General features: G+C 59.4%; 1 protein-coding gene across 3 annotated transcripts in view; it reads left to right on the top strand.

The window, feature by feature from the left end:
- Positions 1-454: 454 nt before the first annotated feature.
- Aacs (acetoacetyl-CoA synthetase) overlaps positions 455-21,889 on the top strand; it is a 48,344-nt gene continuing 26,909 nt past the window's right edge. Inside the window, exons 1-8 of one of the 3 annotated variants that reach the window (XM_026402938.2) lie at positions 455-684; positions 8,027-8,130; positions 9,098-9,218; positions 11,134-11,247; positions 14,442-14,539; positions 18,233-18,347; positions 18,513-18,594; positions 21,332-21,479. In XM_026402938.2, coding sequence (XP_026258723.2) covers positions 552-684; positions 8,027-8,130; positions 9,098-9,218; positions 11,134-11,247; positions 14,442-14,539; positions 18,233-18,347; positions 18,513-18,594; positions 21,332-21,479 — 915 coding nt within the window. In that variant the 5' untranslated portion in view covers positions 455-551. The remainder of the gene's footprint in view (positions 685-8,026; positions 8,131-9,097; positions 9,219-11,133; positions 11,248-14,441; positions 14,540-18,232; positions 18,348-18,512; positions 18,595-21,331; positions 21,480-21,889) is intronic. The other 2 variants (XM_077796063.1, XM_077796062.1) reach the window with 2 other exon arrangements.

The raw sequence follows: 21,889 nt of genomic DNA, 5'->3' as shown, positions 1-21,889 counted from the left end.
AAAATTGCTGAGACTGACCACCCACTTGCGATCCTCCTGCACGGACCTCCCATATCGCTGGAGGCGTGCACCACCGCGCCCGGCTCAGTGCCTTTTTTTGGACAGATTCTATACCCTACACGCCCCGCTGCACAATGTCGGCAAGGACACTCCCGGATACACCGTGTGGACTACGGCAGCTGTCCGACCACCGCACTGTCACGCCCTCCTGTTCCCCACCCGCTATCGGTGCACGCCACGCCGCAGGCGCTCAGTAAGCGTCGGCACAGGAGCGCACCAGCACCGAGGGAGGGAACCACGCCGAGCCCCGGGAGCTGCTCGCACCGCCGGGCCGCAGGTGTGGGCGGGCGGCGGCCTAGCGCGCCTGCGCCCAGCACTCCTTTCCGAGGCGCGGCTCGGCGGAGGGTTACAGCGGTGGGCGTGGCCTGTCCTGGGAGGGGCCAGCGGGGGCGTGGCCTCGCGGGTGTCCCGCTGGAGGCCGCAGCAGCGCCGGCTCAGTCTTGCCGCCCGCAGCGCCGTGCGACTCCGTCCCCGCCGCAGCCTTCGCAGCCATGTCCAGGCAGGCGCGCCCCGGGCGCGAGGAGATCATGGAGTGCCAGGTGATGTGGGAGCCTGACAGCAAGAGGGACACGCAGATGGACCGCTTCCGGGCGGCAGTGGGCTCCGCCTGCGGCCTGGCGCTGGGTGAGTGCGGGGCGCAGGCACCGGCCACCCCAGGGCCCTCCGGAAGAGGGTCTCTAGGGTCCCGGGACCAACCGGGCGGAGGGAGGGTCCCTCCTCCTGGGAAGGGCGTGCCCTTTTCCAAGGGAGTGGCGGTCCCGGCCCCTCCTTGCGGTTGGGATGCGCTCTTGAGGTCCAGTGTCCCGCTGCTGCGATCGGAGGAGCAACCGGACGCAGGGACCTTTCCTGGGGGTGGCGTCCTCCGGACGCGGGGGGGCGTGCTCCTGTCCCTGAGGAGTGGCACCCCTGCTGTCACGGTGCCACGCCTCTCCTGACCAGCATCTCCTGGCACGTGGGTCGCCCACTCCCGGGAGGGTCACTCCTCTGGCTGTGACAGCCTCCTGTTCGCTGAGGTCCCTTGCCGGGTTTTCTACTTGTTCGGTGCTCCTCTGGAGTCTTGGCTCCCAGCCTGTAGGGGCTCTTCCCTAATGTACTGTTGGTGGGGTCCGGTGTCAACCCCCTCTGATTTCCAAGCCGCCTTTACTAGAGGCCAGCATGGATTCCCTAGCACTCAGTGGGATGTGCCATAGCAGCCTACCTTTGGGAAGAGGGTAGAGTCCCTTCCTCTTATGTTTAAACTCCCAGCCCCCAAACACATCCTCCTTCCAGCCACCCTTTGGCTCTCAGAAGCCCCTGTCTGATGTGCATGGATAGAGGTCCCTCTTCTGGGTGAGGGACTTCTGCTCCTTCCTGGGCACTCATTGGCATGGCTTGTGCAGCTGCCTGCTCCTGGTGGCCCTGGGTGTCCTCAGGGATTTTTAACTCATCCTGGCCTTCTCCCCCCACCCCCACCTCCTCAGCTGCATGGTCTCCCTCATGTCTGTTAGTGACATCGCTCTCCTGGTCAGCTTCACAAAAATGCAGCGGGGTCATTGGCCCTGCAGCCTGGAGCCTCCCTCCCCAGCATGGCTTTCCTGAAGCCTGGAGCCAGCCCTCTCCTGGCAGCCTCCTCCCCTCCTCTCTGAGCCTGGGCTGCTCTTCCTGCTTCCTGCTCCCCACTCAGCACACCCTGCCTGCTTTGCCAGAATGATCCTGAAGCACAGGTCTCACTTTGTCACTCCTTGGCCCAGAAACTCTCCATGGTTCCTTGTTGACCTTGGGACCGCACACTGCTCCTGGCAGCTCCCAGGTTCCCCTTAGCTTGGTGGCCCTTGCACAGGGTCCCTTTCCTTGCCCAACCCAGCTCCACCCCACCCCCCCTCACTTGGACAGAGTGTGTTTCTTACCACTTTCAGGCTTCTAGGCTGTGGGTGGACTTGACCTCAGGGGGAGCCAGCAGGCTGTGTTGGGGAGTTACTTCATTTTTCTGTGTCCCCTTTCATTTCGTCTGTTTCTTCTGCCAGCGTCATCTAATACTGATCCCCTGGTAGCTTTACAACACAGTTTCATACAGGGGCAGCCCTGGGAGTGGGCAAAACCTCCTTGCTCCTAGCAAGTGGCAAAGAGAGGGACCTGTAACCTGACTACCTGCATTTTTAACTGACTGCACTTGGTAGCCATGTGACCTGGAGGAAGTCATCAGTTAGCCCAAGCTGTTTCCTCAGGGTCTGTGGCACTGGGTGCATGTGAGGGTGCCAGGAGATGGTCAGGTCCAGGTGCAACTCTGCTCCTGGCCTGTGGGTTGCTAGGCAGACATCAGCCGGCACTGGTGGCTCCCAGTTTTTCCCTCTGTCCAGGCTCTTGGACTGTTGGTCCCTGGGTCAGATTTGACCTGCAGATGTGGTGTTGAGCTTCCAGCTTTTAAAAGTTGGAAGGCTAAAAAAAAAAAAAAAAAAAAAAAAAAGTTGGAAGGCTGCATATGAAAAGCAAGTTTCCTAGCTCCTGAAACCCCAGGGCCTGCAGCGCTGGTCTGCACCCACCTGGCCTTTCAGTGGGAGCAGCGTGGAGCTCCCTGTGGTCTGGACAGGGAAGGGTCCATGCTATTTGACTCTTTCCTCCTCTGGGGCACACTTCAGGTGATGTGTTCCCACCTGCTTCTCCCTTTTCACATGCTGGCTCCTGGAGGTTTTGGGCTTTGCCTTAAGGTCTAACTCAAAGGCCATCTTTCCTTTGAATATTTTCTCCTTTCCTCTGCTCTCCAGGTGCATGTGATCTGGGCTTTGGTCCTGCCCATCTGCTCCTGCATTTGTGGGCATTCTTACTGCTGCACAGCAGCCCTCCTGCTGTGGCTCCTCACAGCTGGCACAGCCTGGAGTGTGCCACTGAGTGGCTCTGTGCAGAGCTCTGCGTCCCCAGCTGCCCCAGCCCTGGACTGTGCAGGGAGGAAGGGGCCTTCTCCACCCTGGCTGCCTCTCCTTGCACCTTGGGCAGGAGATTTTCTTTTTCTTTTTTTGGTCCTGGGGACCAAACCATGGGCTTCACTATGATGGGCAAGCACTCTACCACTGGCTCCATCCCCAGATTTTATTTTGATATAGAACCTTGCCAAGTTGCCAAGGCTGGCTTCAAACTTGTGATCCCCCTGCCTCAGTCTCCTGAGTTGTGGGAACAGGCTGGCCACTGTGCCATTGTGCCAGTGGGGGGAGATTGCTGTCCCTGGATTTCTGGAGGTGCAGGGCCTTGGTGAAGTCATCTGCTTCCTTTCCACGACTGCTCCCAGCCAGTTTGCCTGAGGCTCCCTGCACAGCCACGTGGGGCTCAGGGTCCCCTGATGCCAACTTCCTCAGATGCAGCCTGCAGCTCCAGCCCAACTTGTGCATGTGATCCTTTTTTGCAAGGCCCCAGGGGACATTCTGCATGTGCCACTTTCTCTAATTAGGGACCAGGGTCACAGTACAAGCTTAAAAGGATATGCTGCTCTTTTGGTGCGCTGCACCCTGTGTCCTGTGTCCTGTGAGCTGGAGGACACCTTTATGTGTGCATGACCAGGATAGAGTCTGCCGACAGGAAGCTTGGTGGCTGTTGTCACAGCTCTGCTGCCACGGGGAGAGAGCCTGTGGGCTTCACATGAACGTCAGGTAGCCTGCGGTTGAGTTCCTACTGTGCACCCATTTAGCAGAGTGCTGCTTAAAAGGGTGATGGCGTGTGGTGCATGAAGTGCACTTTTTATCCCTCACTGCCACACATCACCCAGTCCTTGGTGACTTGAAACCCCACCTGTGCTCGGGACTTGAGGAGCTGCTCAGTGGGGTGATTCTGGCCTGGGGTCTCAGGAGCCACAGGCGTCCCAAGGCCTGACACGGAGGAGCTGCGTGGCTCCCTCCACGCGGGAGCTTGGTGCTGGCTGTGGGCAGAGGCCACTTGGGTGTCCTCCTGGCATGGCCGCAGGCTTCTCCCAGACCAGGGGTAGAAGCTCAAGTGTCTCTTAAGCTGTCATTTCCACGCTGCCCCATTGGTCACACAGCTCGGCCTGCTCACGCTGGGGAGGGGACCGTTCCAGCGGTGGCAGCGCCTGGGTAGGTGTTGGTGGCTGCCCACCAGGGTCACACACTCCCTTTCTCAGGAGAAGCCCACATTCAGAATTTCATTTAAAACATCAGGTTTTGAGGTGTTTTAGCAACTAGTTCCAGTTCTTGTGAGCAGGTGCCCGAGGCCACCTGGCTTCATGTTGCAACTCGGCATCGGGGCCCATGGTCCTCCAGGTTAAAGTGTCACTGTGACCACCTGGTCCCCAAATGCCCAGTGCCATTACATTTTGTTCCCTGGTGACGCTGCTGGTGGATGCCCCTTTGCGATGGGCCCAGGGCCTTCTCTGGAGGCCTGGACTTCCACCCTCTGCCTGTCTCATGTCAAGGGGGGAACTTTTGCAGCTGGAACGCCGCTGTGCTTGAGGATCAAAAAACCAAACCCCAAACAGACCTAGGGCGGAGGAGCTGCAGGTCCTGTTCAGCCAGTGCCACTTCCCACGGGTGCCAGGGCCACCTCTCTGAGAAGCACCTGGCCTTCCTCCCTCTCGACCAAGGAGCAGGGAGCCATCTTCCTGCTAATTAGCATTTCCTGGGGCGTGCCTCCCATCTGCACGGGCTGGCTGGGTGTGCCACCTCCCTGCAGATGGTGGGGTGATGCCAGGCCACACCTTTGGGCACCCTCTCTCTGCTGAGCACAGTCCCAAGCAGTTCCTGTGTTCTGACTCAGTGACCCTAGGATAGGTACCATTATCCTCCTCTTATGGAAGAGACAACTGAGGCACAGAGAAGTAATATGTCAGGGTTACCCCATTAGAGTGGCAGGATTCAAACCCAGTTGAACTTAGGAGCCTATCCCCAGAGGGTCCTCACCACAACCCTATGACCTTTTCTATTTGCTTGTTCTGCAGCTCTGGATGACCCCGGGGGTGCTCTACCACTGAGCTGCATCCCTAACCTCCACCCTTTTTTTTTTTTTTTTTTTTTGAGACAAGGTTTCACAAAGTCACAGAGGCTGGCCTCGAACTTGTGCTCCTCCTGCCTCAGTCTCTAGGTAGCTGGGATTCAGGCGTGCACCACTGCACCTCTACTGAGAGCCTTTGATTCATTCATTCATTGATTCATTCGCTGTCCTGAGGCTCAACCCCGGGGCCCTGAGCGTGCTGGGACTGCTGTGCTGCTCAGCTGCACCCCCACACTCAGGAACCTTTCAGAGGAGCCTCTCTAGCTGCCCTGTGCTGAGGCTCCCAGGTGGGGTGGCTTGCCCCGGCCACCCTCTAGGAGCAGCAGAGCCAGATTCGACCCTGGCCATCCAGCCTGACCCTGGAGCCCAGGTGACCACTGCACCCGTGTGGGAGGAGCCAGGGGTCTACCCAGTAGTTTCAAGGTGACCCTTGAGGGAAACTGAGTCCCCAGAGGCAAGGTGGCTGGAGTCAGGCCAGCCACAGCCTTCCTGAGGCCCTGTCTGGGCTGTCCTGACTGGACGCTTCTGGTTGGGGCCCTGTCTGGGCATCTTTGCTGTGAACCAGATCCCTGATTTCTGGGCCTGGAGCCCTAAGGTCCTTGGGGTCTGCTCTGACAGTGATCGTCCGGCCTCTGAGCTCCCTGCTTCCCTCAGGGCGATCAGCGTCCCCCCACCCCTGCCCACACCAGCTGTCTCCACCTGGGCTCTTGGCACTGCTGTAGCCCAGAAGACCCGAGTGGAGTGTCCAGACTGTGTCCTGAGGCCAGGCCAGCCCTGGCCCTGTCCCCCTGAGTCCAGCATGCCTGAGGAGTTACTGGACCCCACAGTCAGAAGGGACACTGCCCAAGTTCAGTGTCACGAGGCCTCTTCCTCTGCCCCTCAGGCCTGGGGACTGTGAGGAGGGGTAGTGTTGGTATGTGGACCGCCGTGATAATTGAGCATGGATGTAGTGTGCTCTGGTCGGTCATCTTCCTGCTGTCCCAGTGTCCCACCAGTGGGCTGTGCCTGGGGCTTCCCCTGGGCCTCCAGCACAGCGGTCCCCTCTGCCTCAGGATTGCTGGTTCGTTTTGGTTAGTCACTTGGACCCTGTGCCCATGGAGGGTGAAGCCCTCAGTCAGCTGGGGGCAGTTTACAGAGAAGTGAGGCCTCCCGTAGGGATGCGATCCAGCTCTGTTTCCCGTTTCATCTAGATGGCACTGAGCTACGTCCCCAAGCCCTTTAAGCAAACAAACAAAACCAAATATGTGTATTTTTTTGAAATCTTGGGACAGGACCCCACTAAGTAGCTGAGGCTGACTTTGAACTTGGTGATCCTTCTGTCTCAGCCTTCTGAGCTGCTGGGATTACAGGGGTGCGCCACAGTGTCTGGAGGGACAGTGGTCTTTTAACTTCACCGCCGCTTCTCGGCGGCCCCTGGGGTTCTCCTTCCTGCTCCCAGATGTGCGCCTCTGTCCCTCCCAGGTTGGCCTTGATTTCTGAGGCATTGGGTTCAGCTATGTGTCGATGACTGTCCATCTCAGGTAGTTTGGATTTCTTCTGCAAATTTGTGTTGCTCTTGTCCTGTTAAAGGCTACAGCTTCGCTGGGCATGGTGACACATGCCTGTGATCCCAGAGGCTCAGGAGGCTGAGGCAGGAGGATGATGAGTACAAAGCCAACCTCAGTAAAGGCGAGGTGTTAAGCAACTCAGCAAGACCCTGTCTCTAAATAAAATACAAAAAAGGGCTGGGGACATGGCACAGGGGTGAGTGCCCCTGATTCAATCCCCAGTACTTCCCCCTCAAAAGAAAAAGACAGCTACAGCCACGTATAATTGGTCTTTGAAGCCCGGAGACAACCCAGACATCCTGGAGGAGTGTGGTTGACTGAGTCCTGGTTCCCCAAGTGGAACACCGGGCAGCCCTTACACCCAGGGAGGAGGCAGCTCCCTCCGCACCGAAGTGGAGAGGTCTGTGATGTCTTCAGTGAGACAAGCCAGTTACAGGACAGAGGGTAAAGCAGGCTGCATTTGTGATACAAATTGCACACACACTCCTTTCTCCCATAATCTCTGTGAGAGAAGAGAGAGGAAATGTTACTATTGATCCCAAGTGAACCCAGTGGTGAGGGAGCCCATAGTCCTCTCTGGATTTGCAAATGCAGGTGAAGGTAGCATCCTGTTGGATGCTCACCGAGGGCCACACGTGGCGGTGCATGAGGTGGCGCATGCCTGTAATCTCAGTGACTCAGGAGGCCAGGGCAGGAGGATCCCATGTTGGAGGCCAGCCTGAGCAACTTAATGAGACCCTGTCTCAAAAACAAACAAAAAAACATAAAAAGGGCTATGGCTGTGGCTCAGTGGCAGACTGCCCTGGGCTCAGTCTCCAGTGCCAAAAAAAAAAAGAAAAAAAAAAAACGAAAAAAAAATTGGAAGGGCCCAAAGGCAGAGGAGATGTCCCCACGGGAGCCTGGTGTGACCAGTGGGCTTGCAGGAGTGGAAGGGTTGGGGAGGGGCATGTCACTCACTCTCTGCCAAGACACGGAGAATCCCTGTAACTGGCGATCTCTGGACAAGGAGAGGTAGATGGTTGTGGGATGCAAGAGGGAGGCTTGTTATATTTTTGTAATGCTAAATCATATGAATGTCTTATTAAAAAATTACAATAAATAACAGCCCCTCCCTGGGACCCTGTCCTGGCAGGAAGTCCACCAATAAGCTAGTGGTTCTGGTGTTCCAGGTCTGTTGGGCACAGGCTTGCTCGGCCCTGCGCTAAGCTCTTTATACAAGTGCTCATTTAAATCCCCTGGGGGGCTGTTAATCCTGCCTCTGTGTAGGTGGGGAGCACCTGGCATCTGGCTCCAGGGTAACACTTCTTCTGGGGACAGGTGGCAGAGGGCTTGTTCCTGATGGTGGAGCTCCTCCTTGGGCCACCCCCTTCCTTAGCCATGACACTCCTGCTGGCCTGCTGAGCCTCCCACCACACGTCCCTGAGCCCTGAGCAGTCTCCTTTTGTTCTTAGAGAGTTATGACGACCTGTACCACTGGTCAGTGGAGTCGTACTCGGACTTCTGGGCAGAGTTCTGGGAATTCAGTGGCATCGTCTTCTCGCGCATGTACGACGAGGTAAGTGGAGATCCTGCCTCGCGCTCTTCATGGTGAGGTGCCCGTTTTGGGGAATGCTGGGTGGTGTCTCCTTTGAAATCCTCACGTTGGCGGGGAAAATCCAGACCTGGAGAGCAGGTTTAGTCTAGGCCCCTGCCCCCAGAGCCTGCTGTCTGTGAGTGCTCTGCGTGGTGCACCCCCGGCCCTTTTGGGAGCTTGAGCCCTGCTAAGGAGTAAACCCAGGGTGCTCTGCCACCCAGCCACCTCCCCAGCCCATTTTCATGTTTTATTCAGAGACAGTCATACTAAGTTGCTTAGGGCCTTGCTGAGTTGCTGAGGCTGGCCTTGAACTTGCCATCCTCCTGCCTCAGTCTCCCCAGCTGCTATGTTTGTGGGCGTGTGCCACCTTGTCTGGCTCTATTCAAATTGTTTTGACTGTAAAATACACATAAAATTTACCCTTATAGCAATTTTATAGAGTATGGTTCAACAGTAGTAAGCACATGCATGTTGATGTAGTGATTTAAACTGGCCTGGATTTTATAAAGAACTTTTCAACTCCTTAGTGAGACTGTAAGCAACTGAGCAAGACCTTGCCTCAAAGATAAAAAGGCTGGGGATGTGGCTCAGTGGTTGCGCCCCAGGGTTCAATCCGTGATACAGTAAAATAAAATAACTAGGCCTGGGGATACAGCTTCGTTGGCAGAGTGCTTGCCTTGCATGCAGAAGGCCCTGGGTTCAATTCCCAGCACCACCCAAAAATAAATAAATAAAATAAATAAAGTAGTAGACTAGAGTAGCAAAGTAAATTAAAAAAAAAAAAAAATGAAAACTGGATAAGGCTTTGGGCAGTGAGTGAGTCAGCTTCCCCTGGCAGTAGCTTTCACCTGTTCAAGGTGCACTCCTGCTGAGTGCGCGCCTTGTGTGTGTGTGTGTGTGCGTGCGCGCGCGCGCTTGTGTATGCATCTTGGCTTTCTGTCCTTTGAAGGTCGTGGACACGTCCAAAGGGATCGCGGACGTCCCCGAGTGGTTCAAAGGCAGTCGTCTCAACTACGCAGAGAACCTCCTGAGGCACAAGGAGAACGACAAAGTAGCCCTCTACGTGGCCAGTGAGTGCCCAGGGGTTCTGGGTGGCGCACAAGTGCACGCCTGTGGTGCTGAGCGTTCGGAGGGGCCTGAAGCACGCAGGAGCCGCAGGCTGGGATTGTCACCCGACAGGCTGATGCCTCCCCGAGAGGATGAAGACTGTGACCTTGGTTTTCCTGGGAGGGGAGCGCCAGGAGCAGCAGAGACGCCACTGAGTGGCCTGAGCCACCGGGGCAGCCGCAGTCTCTTCCCTCGGCTTCTCCTTCTACCATCAGGTGGAAAGTGGGTCCCAGTTGGTGCTAAGAAGTCTCTGGAAGCCGCTGTGCAAATGGAACATGGGGGCAGGCTCCCCGCTCATAGTGAGGGTGCCGCCGGGTGGTTTTTGGCTCAGCTGGAGTGTGTGCAGTCACCTGGCGTCCCCCATGTGGTTAGGTGTTCCTCTTGGCCCAGCTCTCCCCTGTGAGTTAGGCTGCCTCTCAAGAGGCCACATGCTATGTCATGACGCTGTGGGAAGGGGCCTCAGGAGCTGGGGCGAACCTTCTGTTGTCAGGACGGACCTCTGTTGTTCGGGACGTGCCAAGGTCTGCTGCTGAGAGCTCTTGGGATGTAGGGCGCTTGGCCCCCGGCTTCCACATGGGCCCCGGCTGCTTTGGTCCCTGTCTCCGCTGAGTGCCCTCACAGGCGCCAGTGTCCCTGCCTCTGTGGCCACCCCAGTCTTTACCCAGGGTTTCCATGTTCAGTCAGGCGGGGTGAAGGGGTGGACGCCTGGATTTGAGAGGTCGAGGCCCGGCCACACTCATTAGCCATGTGACCTTGGGTGAGTTGTGGAAGCACTGAGTCTTCCTGCAGGTGTGACGTGGGAAGGACGATAGCACCACTGCAGGGTCGCAGGGCTGAGCAGATGTTCTGCACCTGTGTGTGGTCGTCGGGCACCTGTGTGGTCATACCGTGCTGGGCATGGGGAAATGCGGAGAGCCTTCAGTCAAGGTCGTGTGTTGGAGATCCTGTGCACCTTTAGGACCAGGGCACTCTTGGCCACTGAGTCACATCCCAGCCCTTTTTATTTATTTATTTTTTTAAACCGACCTGGAACTCCATCCTCAAAGACTCCAGATGCTTGGCCCAGATCATGTTATTTTTATTTATTTTTAATTTTTTTGTAGTTGTAGATGGACAAAATGCCTTTACTTAATTTGTTTATTTATATGGTGCTGAGATCAAACCCAGTGCCTCACACATGCTAGGCAAGCACTCTGCCACTGAGCCCCAGGTCCCGCCCTGTTTTGTATTTATTTAGAGACAGGGTCTCACTGAGTTGCTTAGGGCCTTGCTTTTGCTGAGGCTGGCTTTGAACTTGTGATCCTCTTGCCTCAGCCTCCCTAGCTGCTGGGATTATAGGCGTACGCCACTGCTAAGTGTCTCTTTTGACCAAAGCTCTGAGGTCACTCTGGTGTCCACAACATCTTGTTGGTTGCTCAAGCCAGGCCTGGTCTACAAGGGAGGGGCTGCGCAGAGCTTACCAGGGTAGCAGCCTTGGTATGGGCATGGAGGCCACTGTCCCCTCCTGTCTGTCCCTACTGGTCTATTTGATGCAAATTAGTCTCATTGTTTTGACGCTTATTCTTAGGTAACAAGTGAGGTCGGTTGTTTAATTTTCTTATTTATGCACAAAGTCAAGTTTTCTACCCTGAGCTCACATCATTTTTATTTATTTATTTGTTTTTTGAGTGGCAGGTGATTGATCCCAGGGGCATTGACCACGGAGCCACATCCCCAGCCCTTTTGTATTTTATGTAGTGACAGGTGTCACTGTGTTGCTGAGGCTGGGCCTGAACCTGTGGTCCTCCTGCCTCAGCTTCCCCAGTGCACCACCATGCCTGGTGTAGGGGACCTTTCTTTTAGGACGGTGTGTGTACACATGTCTTTTTCTTCTCCCAGGGGAAGGCAAAGAGGAAATTGTGAAGGTGACTTTTGAAGAGCTGAGGCAACAGGTGGCTTTGTTTGCCGCGGCCATGAGGAAGATGGGCGTGAGGCAAGGAGACCGGGTGGTCGGTGAGTGTCTTAGGGTTGGAGTGGCCTGGGGAGGCCAGGGCAGCATGCACGGCATGGAGGGCTGAGGAGCTCCACGTGGGTGGAGTGGGTTGGGGTCCCTGTCCCCGAAGGGCTGCACTGTCGTGAGGCAAGAAGTAGATGTGGGCAGAGTGTGGAGAGGGAGCCGCTGGTGAAGGGGGATCCTGTCCTTGGGCTCCTGCCTTGTCCTGAGCCTCCGACAATCCAGGGCTCTCCAGGGGGTGCAGCAGTGTGGGTGTGCACTGGGCAGGAGCTGGAGGGTTGTCCGGCAGCATCAGGAGCTGTGGGGTGCAGGGTGGGCCAGGTCCAGGCTGATCCTGAAAGGCAGGTCCCCCTTCAGTGCCTCCCCAGGGCTTCCCGACGCAGCCCCTTTGACTGCCCTTCCCTTGACCTGGGGAACGAGGGAAGGTGCGTAGAGTCTAGAGACTGCGGGGCAGGCAGGAGCTGCCCAGTGCTGGGGAGAGGCCCTGCGGGGGCTGACCTAGAAGGGGGAGGCTGGAGTGCCAGATGGTGATCGAGGCCTGAGGCCTGGCTCTGCTCCCTCCCTGAGCTGGGCCCTTCCTGTCCCCTTGGTGGCAAGGCACAAGTTCCTGCTAGGAGCAATTGAAGTGATTCTTAGTTTTCCTTTTACATCGACTCCTGGAAAAAATGAAAGGCCTGGGTGTGGAGCTGCCCCGGGCCCAGTAGGCGTGTGCACGGGGACACAGGCAGGGATGAAGGTGATGGAACGCTTCTTCCTGTGGACCCGGGGCTTGGGGCTCCTGACCTCCCTCCTCTCCCCCTCAGGTGGTGGATGAGGGCCAGGGTCCAGGGCAGTGGCTGGAGGTCCTGCTGGGCAGGGCTGTTTGGCTAGGGTGTGCCCCTCTGAGGGAGCTTCCTGGGAACAGGCGTGTTCAGCTTGTGTTTGCTAAGAGGACGAAGGTGGCCTCATCCCGTGTGAACCAGGGACAAGGCTGGCTGGGGCCTGTGTCTCCTCAGGTGACTGGGCAAGGAGCTCATGCTCAGCTGCTGTTGGTGACTAGCAGGGACACGCCCACTCGCCCCATCTTGCTCTGGACGGCCGGCTGTTCTCCCGAGTATCCACAGGGTCCACCCCACGCATCCAGGTGCTCAAACGTGACCTCGCTGGAGGCTGACCCTGGCCCTCCTTTGACAAGTCCATTGCCACCCCTCCCAGCATAGGCTCCATTGTTCTTGCAGCCCCTGGCCCCCGGGTTCCTGGAATGTGGGCTGTGGCCTGCAACACTATGGGACAGGCTTTCTCTTCTGCTCCCACGGTGTCTCTGCAGAGGGCCTGGCACACCTCTAGGGCCACTGCTGGTGCCACAGGGTGCCGCTGGGTGCATAGGATCTCACTGTCCTCCCCCCAGTAAGTCACACTTTTTTAACGTTTAGCAGGACAGCGCAGAAGGTTCTCGTGGGCTCCATTTTTTCTTTGCCTCCATTTTTATTTTATTTTATATATATTTTTGCCACAAAATGGAACCCGGTGTCTCCCTTGAGCTGGGCAAGTGCTCTGCCTCTGGACTCCACCCCAGCCCCGGTTTTCATTTTTCAAATCTCCATTTGAAGCACATTCCTGAGAGCAGTGAGCAGGGTCTGGGGGAGGCTGAGTGCCGGGTGGGGCTTTCCTGAGGAGGCGCTGGCTGCAGGGCCCAGGGCTCTTCAAGGCCAGGCCAGCCTAGGCCACCGTCCCTCTTGTGGACTGCAGCTTAGAAACCCATTTCCCCCAAGCACAGTCACCAGCTTGGGGCCTCTGTGTTCTAGAAGGGCCATCAGAACAGGTTCAGAGGGGATGAGTGGGCAGGGGCTCTGAGGGCCACCGTGGAGTCTGGGCCTAGTTCTGCTTGCTAAGGCTTGCGGAGGGGCCCGTGCTGGGCTGGAGGGCTTGGAGGAGGACGGGCTGCTTGCTTGTCAGTCACTAGAGAGTCACTGGAGCTCGCAGACTGCCCTGGGCTGGGAGTCCTGCTGCCCTCGGCGAGTGGCCACCCTCGTTCCTCCCTGCGGTGGGCTCAGGGACCTCTGGGGCCTGTGTCTGGGCCAAGCAAGCCATGCCTGGCCTGGCCAGTGGGTGCTCCTGGCCTCACAGGGGAGATGCCCGAGCACAGAGGACAGAAGTGTAAGCTGTGTGGCCAAGCAGGCGGGGACTGGGCAGAGGGAGGGGCTGCCCAGGGGACAGGGACCCTTCTGCTCCAGATGCCTTGTTCCCAAGTCCTCTCTCAGGAATGTGGATCAGTCTGTAGTGTTGATCATGGTCTCTGGTGGCGGACATTCTCTGCTGCTATGTCATGGAGCCAGCCTTCGGGGCACAGAGCCACAGCCCTGCTCGGCCCTCAGATACCCACACGAGGCTGGGCCTGTGCTCATTTCCCCTCCCTCCCTCTACCCCGCTGTCCAGCCATTTACACATCTGTCTGTCCCTCCATTCCTCCATCCCTCCCTCCCTCTACCTCTATCCCTCTATCTATTCACTCCTCCCTCTCTCCCTCCCTCCCTCCCTCCCTCCATCCATCCATCCCTTCATCCATCCACCCCTCTCTCCCTCCCTCCCTCCGCCCCTCCATCCTTCCCTCTGTCCCTCCATCTGCCAACAGGTACCCTGGCCTTGCTGTGCTGGGCGTGCCGTGGGCAAAGGCTCCTGGTTGAGTGGAGCTTGAGGCAGGCAGAGCCCTCCCTTCCTGCGAGGCCCCGACCCGGGCAGCCAGTTGCTTGTGTCACGTGTGTCACGATGAGCTTGGCAGGACAGGAGTGCAGGGGTTTGGGTTGACGAGCCAGGGGATCCACGTTCTTGGCCTCCGTGGGAATCTCTCTAGGGAGTCCCATCTGAGTCCAGGGCTGGAGGCTAGTGGGGAAGGGCGTGTGTGCGGAGGGAGCACACAGAGCAGGCGGCCTGTGCCAAGGCCCCACGCAGGAGGCGCTCAGAACAGCTCAGGGGCTGAGGGAAACCTGCTGTGACTGGGGAGGGGAGGCCAGCAAGGGCAGGGCTGGCTCTGGCTAGAGTGTGGAGGGTGGACGGGGGGGACAGTGCAGTGGACAGAGAGCCTGGTGGCGGGTGGTTTTGCTACTCAGACATCAGCTGGCCAGCCCCTTTCCACCCTGGCCTGGCTCTCCCAGGACCATTGGAAGCCCACTGCCTGGATGCCACCTGAATCCCAAGCTTCCTCCCATGCCAACAGGTTACTTGCCCAATGGCCAGCATGCGGTGGAGGCCATGCTGGCCACAGCGAGCATTGGTGCCATCTGGAGCTCCACGTCTCCCGACTTCGGTGTGAACGTGAGTTGGGTCCTGTGGTTGGGAGTCCTGGTGGGGCCCTGGGGGTGCGTGGGGTTCCCCGTGGACTGCGGGCAGGGTGCTAGGGTGTGCCCTGGACCATGGCACAGCAGCGCCCTTGGATCTTACCTTGAAATCCACAAGATGCTCCTGCTTCCCTTCCCTTAGTCCTCATGTCCCAGTGTCCTCTCCTGCGGTTTGGGGCCACATGAGGGTTCCTCAAGGTGCTGGGGACAGTGTTCCAGGCTCATCCTCAGGGTTGGGCACAGATGGGGTGGGGCTTCTTGCGTGGCCTGCTGCTCTGATCTCTCCGTGGGTGGGTGCTCTGGGGACACCCTGTGCATCCCCCTCTGCCCTGGGGAGCCGGGGGCCCAGGGTGCGTCCAGGTGTGCACAGCAGTCAGGTACTGGGGCCGGCCTGCCCACTGAATGAAGAAAGCCACTGCTGGAGGAGACCCGTGAGGGTCCCGCCCCCAGCCAGGGCAGAGCCTCGAGGACAGGGCTGTGGGGCACGGGGTGCCTGCTCTCCACAACTGCTCTCCTCCCTTTATGCCACCCAGGTCCCTGCACCATGCATGGGTTGTGGTGGCCCAGGGTGCGGGTCGGCATGGCCTTGGTGGCCCTGTGTCCAGGCAGGTTTCCGTCCTCTCTGTCCTCAGGTTTCCTCATCTGCAGAGCAGGGGTGGCAATGAGAGAGGCGTGAGGGGTGCATGCCCCTGGGTGCCTAGGGTGTGGCTGTGCACAGTTCCTGGTGCTGCTGGGCTCCACGCTGTGGCCTCGCAGCCTGGCTCTTGGGTGTGCACTTGGTATCTGTGCTCTGAGGCTTGCTGCTTTGATGAGTCACCGCGGGTCTCCCCGTGAGGAGGACTCGGGCCAAGGCCTGGGGGAGGGAAGGGCTCGCCCGGGGCCCCACAGCAGCCCAGGGCCCGGGAGCTGGGTCCGGGATGGAGGCCTGCTTGGGGCCAGATGCGGTGTACATCCTGCAGCTTCCACATGACATCACACCAGGACTGTCCAGGGTCAGCAAGAACTGGCCGAAGACCCAAGCCCCAGTGATGGCCTCTGCGGGCCCTGTGCCGGGCTGTGCGAGCTGCCTGGGTCCAGTGGGGTCCAGGGAAGAGGGTCACAGGTGGGCCTCTGGCACTGCTGCTCTCGGATCCCTCAGGTCTCGAGCGACCCGTGGGCAGTGAAGGGAAGGGCCAGGAGGACGAGGAGGCCGAGGGCCTGGTGGGCACAGGCAGGCCAGCTGCATGCCTGGGGCCCAAGCTCCATGTCCCCGTATGGACAAGGGCACTGAGAGGACGAGGTCTGGGACGTAGGTGCAGCTTGAGTCGGTGGCAGCTCTGACCCTTGTGGTTCTGTCCCAACTCGGGGATGGAGTCCAGCCTGACTGGGGACCTGGCACAGAGTCCCTGGAATCAGCCCTGGTGGGCGACGGGGGGGATGGAGTGGGGAGGGTGGGGAAAGGCACGTGGCCCACAGCGTCTCACCGTGCCCTCCTGCAGGGCCCTTGTGCTGTGTGGATGTCACCTGAAGTCCCTGGTGACTCCAGCAGGTTCTGCCTGTCTCAGGAGGAGCGGTATCAGTGAGGGCTCTAAGCGCCTTCCCAGGGGCACCCTTCCCTGGGGCACCTTTCCCTGGGCTACGTGGGCACGGGGCATGCGCTTGCTGACATTGGCACTAGGTGGCAGCAGCTCTCCACTGAGATGGCCAGGCTGTCTGGGGTCAGGGAGGGACAGGCGGGAAGGCCTTCCTGCTAGATTCTGGGAACGGGTCTCGTTTTGCTGGTCTTTGTGGTGTGGAGTCCCCGTTCCATCTTGTGTTCCTCAGGTTGGAGGTGAGAGGGGTCCTGGTGACATTCCCTGTGCCCGGGGCCTTCGGCAGCCTAGCTGGCTGCAGTCCTAGCTGCTGGCACCTGTATGGTGCCCACTCCCTCACGCTGCAGGAGCCTACAGCTGTGACCCCAGGCGTGGAGGGTCCTTGTTCAGGTCTCAGCCCTATAGGAGTTGGTGACGTGGCTGGAGCCTGCGGAGGCAGAGAGCCCAGGGCGCATGGCCGACCCTGCCTCCATTCGCACGTCTCTGCCGGGGAGAGAGGACCCCGCCTCCACCTTCCAGTGTCCTCAGGGCTTCACCTGGACACCCTCTCAGCAGAGGGCGTGCTCCTGACACTGCAGAGAGCATCACGCTTCCTGCCTGGAGCAGGCTTTCTGCTGTGCGCCCCCCTAGGCCTGTCGCCGAGGCATCTCTGTGTGCAGCTGGTGGCTGTGGGGATTCTCAGAGGGCATTTCACAGGCAGCGCAGGAGCCTCTGCTGGTGGGGGAGGGAAGGGCCCAAGGAGGGTAGCCACTGCCCCTCACCTGGCTGGGCTGGGTGACAAAGGGGCCCTCCAAGGCTGTGGCACAGGTGTGGGCCAGGACACCTCTCTTTCCACAGCGATGCCCCTTGTGTCACTCTGTCCTGACCCTGTCCACCTTCTCACCATAGCCCTGGTTCCCTCCCTGCCCTACTTGTGGCTGCCGGGTGCCCTGGCCTGTGTAGCCGTGCCCCTGGGCTGGACGGTGTGGCCCTGCGGGTGCTGTGCTCCTGGGTGCCCCTCCCCCAGCCTCATCCAGACCGCGGCTCCTGTGGTCTCCACTCCTCTGGGCTTTTCTGTCACCTTGAGCTGGTGTGTTGTCTAATGTCCACACGTGTGCCAGGGGCCCGCCCTCCTGAGCATCTGGGGCTGTGTGTGTTGCGAGCGTGGATGGGACAGCCACCCTCCTGTGTGGTGGCTGCTCCGTGGGATTCCGTGCTGGTGCTTGGTGGGCCGCTGAGCACCACAGTCGGGTCAGAACCACCATCATCACAGGTGTGGGTTTCCTGGCAACACGCAGGGTCCCAGCAGCCCCTGTGGACACCAGAGATCCAGACGGGTGCCCCCCCCCCCCCCCCCCCCCCGTGCCTGGGGCCTTCGAGCTATGGTGTCAGACTCTGGTTCTGAAGCACTTACTAGTTTCTAGTCACTAAAACTGTCATTGTGACTGACAGTTTTCTCTTTGGCATTTGAGCCCCAGGCCACTGGCCCACCTGGGCCCTCCCTGTGGCCTGACCAGGATGGTTCCCAGACACTGGGCTTCCAGGCTCTCCCAGCCCGGTTCCTCTGAGCCTCCCAGGCCTCAGGCTTCTCGCAGGCCTGGCCCTTCCCTCGCCTGGGCCACCCGCCACCCGCCTCATGGCAGAGGCACCTCTGTAGCCAGCTGGGTGGCGTGGGTGACATGGGCACCGCCGCTGCTGCTGCGACTGTGATTCACCAGGTGGGCAGCACCCGGGTGACCGGGGTGACCCGGCACCCCGGCTCCTTGGGCGGTTGTGCGCTGCGCATCCTTCCCGCTTGGGGGCGGAGCCTGTGACGTCCTTCTCCTGGGCTCTGCAGGTCAGAGAGGGGTCCTCTCTGTGGAGCTTGCTGCCCACAGGCGCGAGCTCTCAGCAATGCCAGGAGTTTTGCTGCAGTGGTTTGCCTCCCAGCTGAGGGGGACCCCCACCCCAGGGTCCTGGCACAGCCAGGGTTCTACAGGAGCCCCGGGTGCTGGAGGGAATAGGGGCAGGACTCCTGTCCAAGGCCACTCAGCCTGAGGAGTGGCCCTTCTCTCCTGAATGCAGCGCCTGCTGGCCCTTGCCTTCTGGATGCTCAGTGGGGACTGTCCTCCCACTCACAGGGCGTCCTGGACCGGTTTTCTCAAATTCAGCCGAAGCTCATCTTCTCGGTGGAGGCCGTGATCTACAACGGCAAGGAGCACAGCCACCTGGAGAAGCTGCAGCGGGTGGTTAAAGGTGCGTCCCCTCCCGGTCCCCTCCCGCCCCCCCCCCAGAGCAGTTTGAGCAGATTGGAGCCTCCTGGACTCTGTGTGCACAGAGCTGAGGCCCTCAGGAGTCCTGCCGTGCACCCCGCCTCCCTGGGTGGCTCCTGGTGTGATGTGTTCTCGCCTCTCCCTCCAGGGTTGCCTGACCTGAGAAAGGTGGTGGTGATCCCATACATCTCGCCTCGGGAGCAGATCGACATTTCCCGGATTCCCAATAGGTAAGGAGCCCGCGCCCACCCCAGGTGCCCACTTCAGAGGCCTGCATGGCCCCAGTGCCCTGGGCGGTGCCCTGGGCTTCTGCTCTCCCTGGCGGTTCAGAGATAGAGGTTTTGGTGAAGGTGCTTGCTTCGTAGATGGGCCCTTAAGTCCCCAGAGCAAATCCCCCAAGGCCACATGGCAAATGGGGGGCAGAACAGAGGGTCCCAGGAGTCCTCCCTCACAGGCCTGCCTGTGTCTGTTTGCTGTGGCAGGCTTGGGCGGAGGCGTCCAGGTCCCTGGGCGGGCCACACAGCTCTGCCTTGGGACTGACGTGCACACATACATGAGCGTGTGGGCGCACTGGCCTCTGTGTGTTTGTGTACGTGTGTCAGCCAGGTGCCCGAGGCTGGTGATGCCCTCCTTGGCTTTTTTGACACTTACAAGCTGGTAAGCCGCACGTCTTGAGTGCCAGGTGGAACTGTGGGCACCTTGGTGAGGAACAGAGGTGAAGGAGGCGCAGCCTGGGTCGGCTGGGACTGCCCGGTCCTCGGGGTTCTCCCTGGATCTCTGGAGACAGCTGTGGGCGAGGCTGGGGGTCAGGGTGACCCTCAGGCATCCTTCCTATTAACTTCTAGCCCGGTGGCTGCAGGATCCACAAGGGGCCCCTCGAGCTGTGGGAAGGGGTTGTTCAGAGATGGCAGGAATCCCTGGGTCTGCCACCGAGGAGTGCTGGGGTGGCAGAGGCCCTATTTAGACAGACAGTAGGTGACGTCTGGCTCGCTGGTTTTGTGTGGGGGCTCCTGGGCGCTGAGGGGTGTAAGGCACGTGTCCTTACAGCGTGCCCATCACGTGGGTGGCAGTGGAAGGGCCTGGGAGTTGAGAGTGGGGTGTGGCTGTTCTATTGGGTCCAGAGGTGGCCTCCAACTGGCCTTGAAGTGCGGCCTCCTAGTGCTGCAAGCAGAGTGGTGGCTTTGGGAGGCTGTGGCCTCTAGTGCCAACCTTCTTGGATTTGGGTCTCAGCTGGGTGACCCTATGCCAGTGATCAACCTCTCTGTGCCCTGGTTTCTCCATCTGTAAAATGGGGACCCCACCTTCCTCGGGGGCTGGTGTGAGGGTCAGAGAAGTGAGTGCTGAGCCAAGTGAGTAGTCAGCGCTCAGTAGCTGTGTCTGTTATCGCCCGGCTGCACGGGCTCTGTCACTGGAGCGTGACCTTCACAGGTGGGCCTGAGGGCTCTCTGCTGACCTCAGGTGGAGCCCTGGTCTTCTTTCCTGTGGCCTCAGGCCTGGCCCCCGTTTGCCTGACGGAGCTGGACACGGTGGCGAGGAGGAGGAAAACCAGCTGGGCCGCCAGCCCTGCGGTGGCCGGTTTCTCTTCCCCTGAGTGTATTTCCCTGTGGCGGGGTACAGTGGGAGCACCTGCCCCGTGACGGGGGACAGTGGGAGCACCTGCTGCCGTTCAGCTTGTGCCCTCCTGAGGCCCCAGTAGTGGGCTCCGCACCGCCCATGTCCTGGTCGCCAGGTCCACAGAGAATCCAGGACACGTGCTGCCCCTCACAGGGAGCGGGGATAGGGCCACCTCTGGGCTTTGCATCTTCAGAAGAGCAACAAAAGTAACGGCTATTTACTGTGATTTATGGACCTTTTTAAAGGAAAGTCTCTTCTCTGTGTGACGCAGTGTGAGCAGTTTATATTTGGGGTGTTTTATATAAATGGGCTGCACAGGGAGGCGCCGGGGATGGCCTCCTTCCCCGAGCCTGGCGCTCGCGGCTGTGTGTGCCGAGGGCTCCCAGCGAAGCGTCTTGGATGCCCTTCCTGAAACACCTTGTCCCCGGAGCCTTCTCCCTAAGGACATCATTCCGCTCACAGGGAGGGTGTTCCCCGTCCTCGTCATTCTCCCTGGTGACTGTTGCTGGCTGAGAGTGACCGACTCCCACCCCCTTCCTTGGAGGGGAGAAAGTTCCACTTGGCAAAAATGTAGAGGGCCAAGTTCACAGGACCCATGTCTCTGCTGGTCTCAAAATAGAAACCCCCTCTCGCGGTGGCTTTGGGAATCCTGCCGCTCTTTCTATCCCAGCAGACAGGTCTGGGTCGTGCCTTTGGTGGCTCTTGGCCACCCACATCAGTGCTCTCTGTCAGCGTGGGGTGAGGCTGGGCAGGCTTCCTCTGCTGGTCAGGAGCTTGGGTGAATCCCGTTTATTCTTGGACATGTGTTTGTATCTCACGCCGTGGGCCTCAGGACACAGTGACCGAGCCTGGCCACGTTGTTGTCACTGGCACTGTGGTTGGCCCCTATTCCAGTTCCTCCTCCCCGTGGGGCCTCAGTTCAGAGGCAGGTGGCCTGTGCTCCCCTAGGGTGGTCAGTGGAAGCAGAGTGTGGCTGGTCAAAGGGACTAAGAGCCAACAATGGGAACGGGCCGCGACGCCGATTCCAAGCCGCAGCATTTGCACCAACGGGGTGTTAGTTGCGGGTGGTCCTCTCCGCAGTGCTTGTGAGGGCCTGGGAGTCTCCACGGAGCCAGCCCTTGGCCTGGCAGCAGTGCTAAGGAGCCCACTCGAGATCTTCACCCTGCAGTCTGTCCCTGTAGTCGGCTTGAGTTCCTGAGATGGGACCTCCCTGTCCCTTAAAGTGTCCACGCCAGGCCGGTGTCCCCAGGGATGCACACCTTCCTTGTGCTGGAGGCTAGTGCTGTGTGTGGCAGGGTGGGCGGGTCAGGTCTGGCATCTGGAACGGTCACTGTTTCGCTCTCCTGCCCGCAGCGTGTTCCTGGAGGACTTCCTGGCGAGCGGGCCTGGCGAGCACGCCCCCCAGCTGGAGTTCGAGCAGCTGCCCTTCAGCCACCCGCTGTTCATCATGTTCTCCTCGGGCACGACCGGGGCACCCAAGTGCATGGTGCACTCGGCAGGGGTAGGTGTCCCGGCAGGGCTCACACCACGGGCTCCCAGTGGCAGCGCGGTGGGCATGGAGTCCTCATCGCCCTCCCGGGGACCCCGAGTGCTGCTCCCTGGGGAGTCTGGAACTGGGCCAGGTGAGAGGCCTGCAGTGTCAGGGGACATTGTGGCACTTGCCACGATGAGGACAGGTGTGGAGGTCACTGTGAGACGGTGACTTCCAACTGTAGGCTGTGGCCCTGAGGGGACTAAGGTCTGGGGTGGGGTCCTGCAATGGTCTAGGACCCAGACCAGTTGAAAGCAGAAATGCCACACATCAGGTCGGGAGGTACGGTGGTGTCCACGGGACTGTCCTTGCGTGGTGTGGGTTGGGGCACTGCTGGGGGATGTGGTGGAACCCTCTCTGACTGTGAGCCCTGGGCAGAC

The sequence above is a fragment of the Urocitellus parryii genome, chromosome 3 (assembly GCF_045843805.1).
Source record: "Urocitellus parryii isolate mUroPar1 chromosome 3, mUroPar1.hap1, whole genome shotgun sequence".
Lineage (NCBI taxonomy): Eukaryota > Metazoa > Chordata > Mammalia > Rodentia > Sciuridae > Urocitellus > Urocitellus parryii.
Note: the sequence above shows the minus strand (reverse complement) of the source record. Positions and strands in the feature narration are given on the sequence as shown.